Here is a 12251-nt window from a genome sequence, read left to right on the forward strand (position 1 = left end):
ATCTTTGCATTCTCAGTGGTTGCAGGGTCCTGAAGGGAATTAGAGCCAGCAGTATTCAGAGTGCTGTCCCCTGGCTCCCTCAGTGTTGGCTTTGGGGTAATTTTCTGATTCTAAGTGAAGTTACAAAGGATTGCGTTTCCTCCCACGTGCTTGGAGGAGTGTTCAAGAAGCAAGGGAATGTGGAGTTTGAGGGTGGCTGATATCAAGAGCCACCTCAGAGTCAGAGCTCACTGTATGTGCCTGCTTGGGGCTGTGGGTGTATGAAGGGAGAGACCTAGTTCTTTCTTCACCCTTTCTCATTAATGTTTGAGACAAAAATTTTTGAAGACCTTGCCTTGCCTGTTGTTGAACATGTATTAGAAAGTAACTTACTTTTCTATGAGGGATGCCAAGATAAGCTTGGTTATATCTTCTTTGTTATATCGCTTAGTAGGGTAAAATTGGATGTCTTAGGATCGAATTGGGTTTCTTAACTTCATCCTCTCAAGACCCCTTTCATCCAAGAAATGCTCATGTGACTCTGGCGATGTAGGTATGTAAAATAGACATACACCACATTAAACATAAACTTAACTTTAGGCCATTTGGGGTATATGTAATGTCTTTATTAAAATGAAAGTTAATTTGCTTGTGAATGAGATAAATGTATTTGTTTATTTCTACATAAGATTCAAACTTTTAATGTTTAATGTTTGAATCTGCAGGGTATAGAACATGTTCAATGATTTTTCTAGTCGCTATTTTGATTTTATAATCGTCAGTACTGAAAATGCTGCTTTGTGTAAATATATACTGCAAAATAGTAAAAGTACGTATGGTGACGTTTTGGAAATTCTATACTAGTCCCAAGCCAGAATTCAGCTTGATAATCTTTTTTTGGTGGTTCTCCTCCCCGCTCTGCCCCACCCTCCCACCGAGATAGGGGCTCTCTATGTTAGCCTTGGCTGTCGTGGACTCTGCCTGCTTCTGCCTCCCAAGTGTTGGGATTAAAGGTGTGCGCCACCATAGCCGGCCCCCACTCATTGCTCTTAACCTGGTTTCATTTCCCTAACGCCTGTAACTCATGTCCAGGGGATGCTAAAGCCTCTCTCTCCTGGCCTCCTCAGGCATCAGGCAAACAGAGGTATGTAGATACACACACCCATGCACATAAGATAAAGCAAAATACATTCTGATATACTATTACTGAGGAGTGACTGAAGAGAGATACTCAGTCATTGTTTTCTGCAATTAAACCATTCTTTCTTTAAGAACAGAAAAGTTTGTATGTGCAGTAAATGTGCATTCTTGAGCCTGCGGTGTTCCAGGCAGTGTTTGTTGGTGTTGAGTTGGCATGATGGCATGTGCAGTACAAAACACACACATTGTGTTCAGAGCTGAGGCTACCACAGTGGGCTTATGCAGTGTGACACAGGGAGCACTGCCAGGCACACCTCAGGATTCTTGCTTATTTGATTTTGAATGCTCTGTTATATAGAGTATATAGGGAAAATAGGTTGTGGGGATTACTCAGAAGCAAGCCTCGTGTGATGGTGCACGCCTTTAATCCCAGCACTTGGGAGGCACAGGAGCTATGGGGGAAAATGGTATGTGTGCGTGTGCATGTAGTATATTTTTACTGTTACTTATTTCTTAAAGAATTAATAAAAATGTTAAGAAAAAATTCTATAAAGAGCAGTACTAGTAGATGAGGTGAATAATTTGTAACACACAGGTGTAAAAACGCAGTAATCCCCATCCATCCCCAACATTACTCTCAGATACAGGTGCCTCTTGGTTCTCCTCAGAGACACCTGCACAGGTATTTCTATTGGTTAAAGTTCCAAAGGGCTATTTTACAGGGTTAGATTGATGCTGCTTGCTAATTTTCCAAAATTAATGTTCACAATAAGAGTAAAACGTTAAGAAGAATAAACCTCATGGCCAATTATGCTGGAGAGCATAGTGCCGTAAAGAGCAAGTGTGAGAGAACATGTCATAGAAACTGACATTCATAGCCAGGTGAAATCTCTGAGTTTTAGGATAGCCAGGGCTTTGCAGAGAAACCCTGTTTTGAAAAACCAAACCGGGGGAAAGTGTGTTAGCTCACCACTCCAGGTTCCAGACATCACCTGGACAGGAACCTGAGGGGATTGGTTGTATCACGTGCGTAATTAGGAGCAGGGGACAAAGAAGGCACACATGTTTGTGCTCTGCTCACTTTTCCCTCTGTGGGTATACTACAATGTAATCAAGATAAAATGTCCACGGCCAGCCTGATCTAGATAATGTCTTCACCGAAATTCTCTTTCCAGGTGGTTCTGAACTGTGTAAAGTTGACAAAGCTAACTATCACAAGGCTGAGGTGTTGTATGCCTTGAACCCCAGCACTTGGGAGGCAGAGGCAGGCAGATCTCTTGAGTTTGAGCCCAACTTGGTATACTTAGAGAGTTCCAAGACAGCCAGGACTACATGGAGGGACCCTTTCTAAAAACAAACTGTCAAAACTAGCTACCACAGCATGTATTTAGTGAAGCCCACCACTGCATAAATGGACCATGTCCTGATGCGTCTGGCTTAGTGTGTGTTGTTCAGGTTTCTCAGTAGCTTAGACTTTTCAAACCAGTGTTCTAACTTCCTTGCAACTTAGCTGTTTGATGTGAACTAATTCTTATTAAAATGTGTCTATTTTGGGGCTGAAGAGACATCTCAGTGGTTAAAAACAGTTGCTGCTCGTGCAGAGAACCTGAGTTCAGTTCCCAGCTCACACATGAGGTGCTTCTCAACCACCTGTGATTCCATTTTCAGGGCATGTGACGTCTCTTCTTGCCTCTGCAGGTACTGACATATACACAGTGCCCATGCATACATGCAGGCACACACACATAAAATAAAAATAGATGCTTAAAAATAGTTATGTTGCATAAAAATTTAAGACTTTTGATGAATACCCCCCCCCCCCCCCATTAAATTGCCTTCCCGAAACAGTTGTGTACCTGGTCCCCAGCATCACATTGTCTTCCAAAGGCTGGAACAATTTTTGTTGAAGAATGTCATGGAATCTTAATTTTCATCTGTATTTCTTTGATTATTAGTAAGACTTAAAGTTCTTATGCTTAGGGATGTGGTCATTTTCTTTACTTGAGTTGTTTGTCTTCTCTGTTTGCTGGCTGTCCTGTTTTTAAGCATACTTTATAAGCAAGGCCTGATCTTTGTGGAAGGAGAGCAAAGCAGTTCAGGGTGGGTCCCAGCGTGATAAATCCTTCTGGAAACCTGGCCAAGATGCTTGCTCTTGGATCTCACCTTCTCTTATTATCTGGGCCTTGAACTTATCCTGTTTCTGGGTACCTACAAAATGAGGGTGGCCAAGAGGAAGAGACGCAGTTCTCTTTGTTGTTGTTATTTGCATTAGTATATACACTTGTCTGAAAAGTAATGTTGGGGGTGGGCAAGGATTACTACCTGGACAAAGGCTTTATACCTGTGCCTTACAGATTATACATCTCATCTACTAGTACTTTTATAGATCCACTTTTTTCTTATTAACTCTGAGACATCAGTAACGGTAAAAATTGAATACATACATACCACTTTCACCCATAACTCCTTCAACTCACCCCTCCCTAATTTCTCAACTTCGTGCCCTCTTTGACTTATTTTTTAATGATCAGTCACTCCAATATGTGCCCTCCTATGTGGGAACTGCAGCATGTTGACCTACCACACCCTTTGAGTAAACCTGCTTTGCATGATGCCATTAGCTGCCCATAGGCCCTCAGTTAGATATATGGACTCATGAACCCCTTTACACTTCATACTAGAATGTTGACTTGCTTGATCGTGCGCAGACAACCATGGTCTTTGAGTTCATGGTTGTAGCAGTCCTGTCATGTCCAAAAGCCATTGTTTTAATCCAGTTCCTCCATGAGCTGTGTGTGTGTGTGTGTGTGTGTGTGTGTGTGTGTGTGTGTGTGTGTGTGATGATATAGATGTCCTATTTGTGACTAACCACTCCACTAATACTTAATCTCTGCACTTTGAATAGTTGTGAGTTTTTGTGTTAACCACTGTCATTTTAAAAAATGGCTTGTTGACTGGGTATGATGGCACACATCTTTAATTCCAGCACTCAGGAGACAGAGGCAGGCACATCTGTGTGAGTTCGAGGACAGCCTGGTCTGCAAAGTGAATCCAGGACTACAAGACAAACAAACAAACAAACAAAAAGATTTGTTTGTATCTGTGAGTGCAGGCACAGGTATGTGTTGGTGCATGTGCACAGGGCGTACATTCCAGAAGAGGATGCCAGTTGTCTTCCTCCATCATTATGCCTATTTATTTGAGTCAGGGTCTTTCATTTGCAGTTTGTTGGCTGTTTTCATCTCCCACAGAACTTAATATGCACTCGGTTGTTCTATGTGTGCTTGGATCCAACTCTGCTCCTTAGAACAAGTGCTCTTAACCACTGACCTTTGTGTTTTTCTGAGCCTTTCTAATTTTTTATATTCTCCATTTTCTTTTTTCAGTGTGTGTGTGTGTGTGTGTGTGTACACACGTACGTACATGTGTGCATACGCACGTGCAAGCTTGTGCTCATTCATTCGTGTTCATATGTGCGTGATTGCAAGCTGACTAGCTTTGGGAATCCTCCATCTCTGCCTTTCCAGTGCCTGCATGGCTTTTTATGTGGGTTCTGGGGATCCAACTCCGTGCCTAACATTTAACCCTGAGCTAGCTTCCCAGTCTAATCCTTTACGTTTACTAATGATTCTTCTAATTTCATTTTTTTAGTAGTTTCTCTAAATAGGAATGTTTGAGTTATAAAAGTAATGGTTACTTTCTCTAAAACATTGATACAATACATTAATTTTGGAAAATGAGGTACAACTAGGCCCTGAACCACCCTCCTTTGTTTGAACTAGTAGATGATTCTGTCAAGGTTTCTCCTAGAAAAGATACAAACTCAGGGTTAATGAGAAAACTGAATGACTTTATAGTATTATTCTAAATCCTAACTATACTTTTGGTATTTTTCTGTTAAAACTTTCAAGTCAGCCAGCTGGTCATGTCACAGCCTTTAATCGCAGTACTGGGGAGGTAGAGGCAGGCAAGTGGATCTATTAAGTTTGAGGCCAGCCTGGTCTACAAAATAAGTTCCAGGAGGAGAGAAACTCTGTCTTGAAAAACCAAACCATCCAAACAAACAAACAAAGAAAGAAACCCCAAAACTTGCAAGCCTACTTTAATGTTATAATTTGTTGCCTTAAGTAATGCTAACTTTATATTCTAATTTTTTGTCTATCAAGAATCGAGGCAAATTTGACTAGGCTATTCTAATACTTCACAGTGCTTTGTGTGGTTTTATTTGAGGTCTGTCATATAATGGCTGCATCCCATTCCTCTATAGCTATGCATCAAAGCTTATTCAGTTTCTTAGGCCTTTGTATTTCTCTAGTTTTTCATTAATCAATGTGATGCTTAGTTTTGTGTATAATTGTAGCGTATCTTTGTTCGGTTACTTCTTAGCAGTGGGTCTAGAGCCAAAAGAATATATGTTTTGGGCTGTTCATGTTAACTCAGTCATAAAGCACATACTTAGAGCTTCCTGAGGCCCTGGGTTTAATACCCAGTGCCACTAAGAAGAAAGGAAAGAAAGACAGGGAGGGGAATGAAATGCAGTGGGTTAGAGGTAGACTTAAGAGGACAACCTGGGTCACAGAACAGACGTTGTCTCATCCCCTTCCCCTACAACCAGAAGAATTGCACATGTTTCTTTTGATAGTGTTTGTTTCCCAAGTCTGAGCTGTATTTTTATCAGAACACTTGAGAATACTTTTTAAAAATATACACTCAACAATCACAGTGTGTGTGTGTGTGTGTGTGTCCGTCCCATACTGATAGGTAAAGAGCATCTGTTTTATTTTTTACTTCTTTGATGACCAGTGAAATGAACTTTTGGAAAAAGATCTGTTGAGCTGGTCATGGTGAGTGACATAATTCCACCACTTGAGAAGTGGAGGGAAAAAGGATTAGCCCAGCGTAGGTTACAGGAGAACCTGTCTCAAGACAACAAAAGTAATCTAACAAGAACCTAGCTCTTAGCCGGGCATGGTGGTGCATGCATGCTTTTAATCCCAGCACTCGGGAGGCAGAGGCAGGAGTATCGCTGTGAGTTAGAGGCCAGCCTGGTCTGGTCTGGGATTAAAGGCATGTGCCACTGCACCCAGCTTAAATTTTTTTTTTTTTTTTTACATGTTGGTGTATGAAAAGCTCTTTTAATTATCTTGGATATGTGCCCAGGAGTGCAGTTACTGGGTGATGTACTGTTTTGTGTTGAGGAACTGCCAGTTTCCCAGCATCTTAGGCTCGTTCCAGTGATGTGTGTCACGATTCTTCCATGCTCTCTTCTACTGGACCACTGCAGTTGTTTAGTATCTGTGTCTCATTTATAGCCATCTGGGTAGCTCCAAAGCTATACTCTGTAGATTTGATTTATCTTTCTTTTGGTTTTTTGTGTTTGTGTGTGTGTGTGTGTGTGTGTGTGTGTGTGTGTGTGTGTGTGTGTGTGTGTGTGTGTAATTTATGTGCATTGGTATGAGGGTGCCAGATACTGGAGTTACAGACAGTTGTGAGCTGCCACTTGGGTGCTGGGAATTGAACCCAGGTCCTTTTGAAGAGCAGGCAGTGCTCTTAACCACCAAGCCATCTCTCCAGCCCCAGTTTTATGGTTTTTTGAGATGGGGGTCTTTTTATATACATAGCCCTGGCTGTCCTGGAATTGACTTTGTAGACCAAGTTGGCTTCAAACTCAAAGAGATCTGCCTACCTCTGCCTCCTGAGTGCTGGGATTAAAGATGTGCAACATCATACTGGTTTGATTGACATTTCAGTAATACTAGTGATGCTTTGTGTGTGTGTGTATTTTTTTTTTTTTTTTTAAGAAAATCTAGTCAGATCTTTTGCACATTTTAAAAATTGTCTTTTGTTAATGGATTATAAGAGAGTTTGTGTGTTTGTTTTTCTTACTGTTTTGGATCATGGCTGGATATTAGACCTATGATTTACAAATAACTTTCTCCATTCTTTTTTGATTCCACTGGTATTTTTTATGTAGACCAAGGTAGGCCCAAATTCACAGAGATCTGCCTGTCTCTGCCTCCTGAGTGATGGAGTTAAAGGCATGTATCAATGCACCCAGCTCCCTTTTAAGTAAAAATCTGTATGTGTGCTTTACTTGCATGTTTATATGTACTTTACATGTGTGTCTCGATCTCCTGGGATTGGAGTTACAGTTATGAGCAGCCATGTGGATGCTAGTACTCAAATTCTTGTCCTCTGAAAGAACAGTCAGTGTTATGAGCCATTTGTCTAGTGCTGCTCCCCCTCTTATTTTTAACTGTTTTTTCAAAAAATTCTAAGCTATTGTATAAAGTGTGTGGATTACTTTAGAGAAACAACGCTTATGTTTGTGTGTGTTGTCATCTCTTCTCCCCCTCCCCTCGTTTTAATGATTACTGTGTGTGAATGTGCACATAAGCAGTGTATTCATACTATCTTATGCATGTGGGGGGGGGGTCAGAAAACAATTTTTGGAAGTTGGTTCTCTACTTCCACTGGAATTTGAATTCAGATACTTGTGTTTAAGACAATTCCCTTCCTTCCACTGAGCCATCTTGCCAGTTTTTATGCTTTAAAGGGAAGGTCCTCTCTAAGCACCTTCACTCTGTTGAATTCTTGCTGCCTGCCTGGGCAGTAGGGACAGAAAGAGACTCTGCAGGGTGCTTCTGACAGATATGAGGGCCACCTGCAGCCCTCTGCTGCTTAGTAAATGCCGACCTGGGAGAAGCAATTAAATCTGCCCTTCAGTTTCTAGGAACTTTGTAAAATTTGACCAGCCTGTGCTGGGGAGGTTGCTCAGTTAGTAAAGTACCTACATGAGATGTTGAGTTTAGATCCCAAGGATATACATTTTTTAAAAGCCATGATTAGCCCTAGTGCTTCTGGGCCAGATAGGAGGATCCCTGGAGGTCACTGACCAAGTAGGCAACCTGAAACCACAATATCAACCGGGCTTTTGTACACACATGCGAACAGATACACACTTAATATTTTTATTATATTTATCTCCTAATTGTATATACATAGTTAGTTTTTTTTTTAATTTTTAAATTGGTGCTGGAGAGGTAACTCAATGGTTGAGAGCACTTGATGCTCTTGCAGAGGACACAGATTTGGTTCTTAGCACCACAGTAGTTCAGAATCCTCCGTAATTACAGTTCCAGGGGATCCAGAGTATCCTGACCTTTGTGGGTTCCAAGTGTGCCTGAACATGGTGCATATACATGCATGCAGGGAAAACACTCACATGTAAAATGAATAAATCTAATTAAAATTTTTTATGTTTAATGTTTATGTTTGTATGTATGGAGGTTGGGACCGCTTATATATTGTGGGTACTTGGGATCTACCTCAGGTTATCAGGCTGGGATTACAGGCATGTGTCACTGTGCCCAGCTCCAAGGCAATCTTTTCTTTTATTAAGTTGAACCATATGAAATGTCCAACATTCTGCTCTTTGGGACCCACCTACATAAGCAACAGCATCCTGTGGGTCAGCTGATACATGCCTTTCCACTGATGGAGCTCACGGTGGGGTGGATTGAGTTTGTGTTGTTGTTGTCTCTTGGATGATAATTGTATTCAAGTGAACTTGAATCAGTTTTGCGTCTAAGTTAGGCTGATTTTTGTGCTTGGGTGCGTCTCAAGGTTTTTGATCAATTAAAACTGTACCAATTTTTTTGGCTACATCTGTGACCTTTCCTAATAATTAGAGTGAATCAAAACTCTAAAAACTTAATAAGACATTTTTGTTACTTTGTTTTATTTTAGTCCCAGTTGCAAACGTCAGTGGGGATTGTACCCACACAAGCAATTGCAACAGGCCCCACAGCAGACCCTGAAAAACGCAAACTGATACAGCAGCAGCTGGTTCTACTGCTTCATGCCCACAAATGTCAGAGAAGAGAGCAAGCGAATGGAGAGGTTCGGGCCTGTTCTCTCCCACACTGTCGAACCATGAAAAATGTTTTGAACCACATGACACATTGTCAGGCTGGGAAAGCCTGCCAAGGTAAGTGCACTTTCTGAACTAGTCGCTGCTGTTAGGATAGAATTTGCCTTTATTGTTTTTCAGCGGCTTTGGTGGTTGGAAAGCCTGCATGGTCTAGGTGCTGGCCTCCTTTTGGTGTGACCTAGAATATGTTGTTTCTGTAGTCCCCACATCTGGCACTCAACTGTCCCTGAAAAACTCACCTGTTGAGCTGGCAGGTGATTTGCTGTTCTAATAGTCTGCACTGCTCCTGCATGAGGCTGTTCCCTGAGCGTGTTCTTTTTCTCCTTCTTTCATGAAGGACTTCTCTATCACTTCTTGAGTACTCCTTGGTAATATCTATATTGTGGTTGTCTGGGACAGCAGTACTCACAGCAGGCACACACCTTTTCCTGCACCCTTAGCATCTGTCTTGTGGTTGTTTCATGGATTCAGACTGTCAGCGACCTACTGCCTTGCTCCTCTGTCCTCTGTCTTAAGGCTGCTCTGATGACATCCAAGTCATCATCCCAGGGGCTGGGAGGGATTAGACACATACATCTGTGCTCTCCTTTTTTAGATTTTTATTTATTTACTTATATATATATTTTTAACCATTGACCTCAGTTTCACCGAAAGAAGTGTTTCCTGTTAACAGCCGTGATTTCTTGTAACCTTTCTTCTCTCTTTTCTTCTCTTCTTTCTTGTGCTCATAAACTTTGGGGGGAAATATCTCCATGGTTTCCCTCTATCCTGTGGTGCTATTTGTGAATCCCTGGAATAACCCTGATCATGATGGAAACACAAAATAGGGGAGGGAAGGCTAGACTTTAGACTATGAAGACTGGGACTCTTCAGGGTTAGTTACTCTCTCAAGCACTGTATGAAGTACCCTGGATTCCTTTTAGGATCTCCACAGACTTCTCATTGGCTTCACCATCTGTGTTTTTTTCCTGTGGTAGTTCTTAGTTGGTTCCATCCTGAAATATACTTTAATGTTTTTATTTTTAATAGTAACATGTAGTGTAGAACTCTGTTCTGCCTCTCATTGTAGATGCTCAGTATTTCAGAAGTTGATAGCTTTTGTTCTATTTTTGTGGGCGGAGCCTTAATCACCCATCATTCATAACATTGTTTCTATGGGAAATTTTTGCCTGGAATTACTTAGCAGTGAGCTTACAAACTTTTTGGACAGCCTGTTTGTAAGTTAAGGACTGCCTATATTGTATTATGGTTACACTTGTTACCATTTTTTTTAATGGAATCTGGCATTATAATTTAGGTGTAATTGAAAGTGTGACGATTTGGATAGAAAAATAACATCTCGTTGTTTTTCTGGTCATAGTTGCCCATTGTGCATCTTCACGACAAATCATCTCTCATTGGAAGAACTGCACACGACATGACTGTCCTGTTTGCCTCCCTTTGAAAAATGCCAGTGACAAGCGAAACCAACAAAGTAAGTGAGCACGGGGGCAGAGAAGCTTGGAGATAAGACTAGAAACTGTTCTTAAGAGGACGGTGAGAGTAGGTAGGTAGTGGGCAAAGGTCACCAGCACAACATGCTGAGTGAGGTAGGGACAACAGTGACCTTGGTGCAGCCAAACTCGGTGGGTAGATGGGCTTTCAGTGAGTTCTGCGAATAGCCATGGCCATGGTAGGCTTTCCTTTACCTCCACCAACCCACTTGAAGGGGTGCAAAGCTGCAAGGTCACTTCCATCAAATGGCTGCCACGAAGATTTGGCATTTTCTGACAATACTTAGTATGAGAGTTGAATGTCAGGTCCCCTACAAGGATAGTGACACCAAGGGGGTACAAGAGCGGCACTGTTTTTGTGAAGACCCTGTTAGCTTGTATCAGTGTAAGAGCCTGGTAGAGTTTTGCTTATGCAGTTCCCCCACCTGCTGATCTAACAACTTAACTAAGCTTTAGACTGGGAATCTTAGCAACAGGGTTGACACATCCTTCTCATCCCCATTGTTTTGTTGTCTTCTGAATCATCTGTGTGGTCCTTGATACATGACCAGTTCTCTACTGGCTGCTCTTACTGCATGTGACCCCTGGATCCCTGCTGTTTTTAGCCATCAGAGCGTTAGGATGGGTATGGACACCTCTTCGCAGTCTTAAGACTCTTTGCTATCATTTCACAGGCTCAATTGTGGACTTTGGATGCATTTATCATTGAGCCATCTAGAAGGTACCCTTGGGTTCATCCATGTCATCCTCTAGGTGGAGGCATGCCCTCTTTTAGTGGTCTTTTAGGAGGCACACAGTCTTTCTCATCTTTCACCATCTCCACTCCTCCCAGATGTTCTGAGTGCTCTTCACTTAGAATATCTTCTTGAACATCTTCACAGGTTCCCTTTCTGCCTGGTGAGCACGTGCTGCTTTCTTCCTGGCTGGCTGTACATGGCAAATCACTCTAAGAGTGCCGTGGAGTGGAATGCCATTGCTGGCTGTTGATCTCTTCTTATGACTCCAACTTTCCTTCCTGTGAGCTGACTGTACTGCACAGCATGCCTCATTGAAAATACAGGGTGTTGGGGCTTGTTGTCTTCTTCCCCTACAGATAGATCACAATTAAATTTCTTTGAAAACATAGTTTCTCTTGGATCAGTTAATTTATTCTTTGTGTGTGGGTAGTGGTGGTGGTGGTGATGGTGGTGTGTCCTTGTAACTTGTCCACATACCTTTTAGATGTTGGTCCTTACCTTTCTTTTGAGACAAAATCTCTGTTTGTTTGTGTGAGCTGGGTGGCCTGTGAGCTTCTAGAGATTCTTCTGTTTCCACCTGGCATCCCAGGAGCACTGGGATTACACACATGATACCACAGCTTTACATAGGCTGTGGGGATTTGAATTCATGTCCTTACACTTTCGTGGCAAGCACTTTAGCCAGCCACTGAGTCATCTTCTTAACTCCTGAACTTTTAATACATGATTTTCCTAGACATCTCACATAAAATGAAATTCTGAAATACTGGGTCTTATTAATTCCATAAATAATTAGCTGGGATTTTATTGTTCACTTTTAATTTAGGGGTGTGACTTGTATGGGATCTTTTGAGCTTAATATGTACATACTGCCATGAATATTGGTAACCTTTGTGATTTCTCTTTTTAAGAAATACTTATGTGGTTTTTGTTCAAGAGGGAGAAAAAAAGAATGTGGTTTGTTTTTTC

At 41.6% G+C, this 12251-nt stretch overlaps 1 protein-coding gene across 1 annotated transcript in view; it reads left to right on the forward strand.

Annotated features, from left to right (window-relative positions):
* Crebbp (CREB binding protein) overlaps nt 1–12251 on the forward strand; it is a 129496-nt gene that overhangs the window by 68647 nt on the left and 48598 nt on the right. The window contains exons 4-5 of the mRNA XM_051167579.1: nt 8869–9109; nt 10413–10526. Coding sequence (XP_051023536.1) covers nt 8869–9109; nt 10413–10526 — 355 coding nt within the window. The remainder of the gene's footprint in view (nt 1–8868; nt 9110–10412; nt 10527–12251) is intronic.

The sequence above is a fragment of the Acomys russatus genome, chromosome 25, assembly GCF_903995435.1.
Source record: "Acomys russatus chromosome 25, mAcoRus1.1, whole genome shotgun sequence".
In the NCBI taxonomy this organism is placed as follows: Eukaryota; Metazoa; Chordata; class Mammalia; order Rodentia; family Muridae; genus Acomys; species Acomys russatus.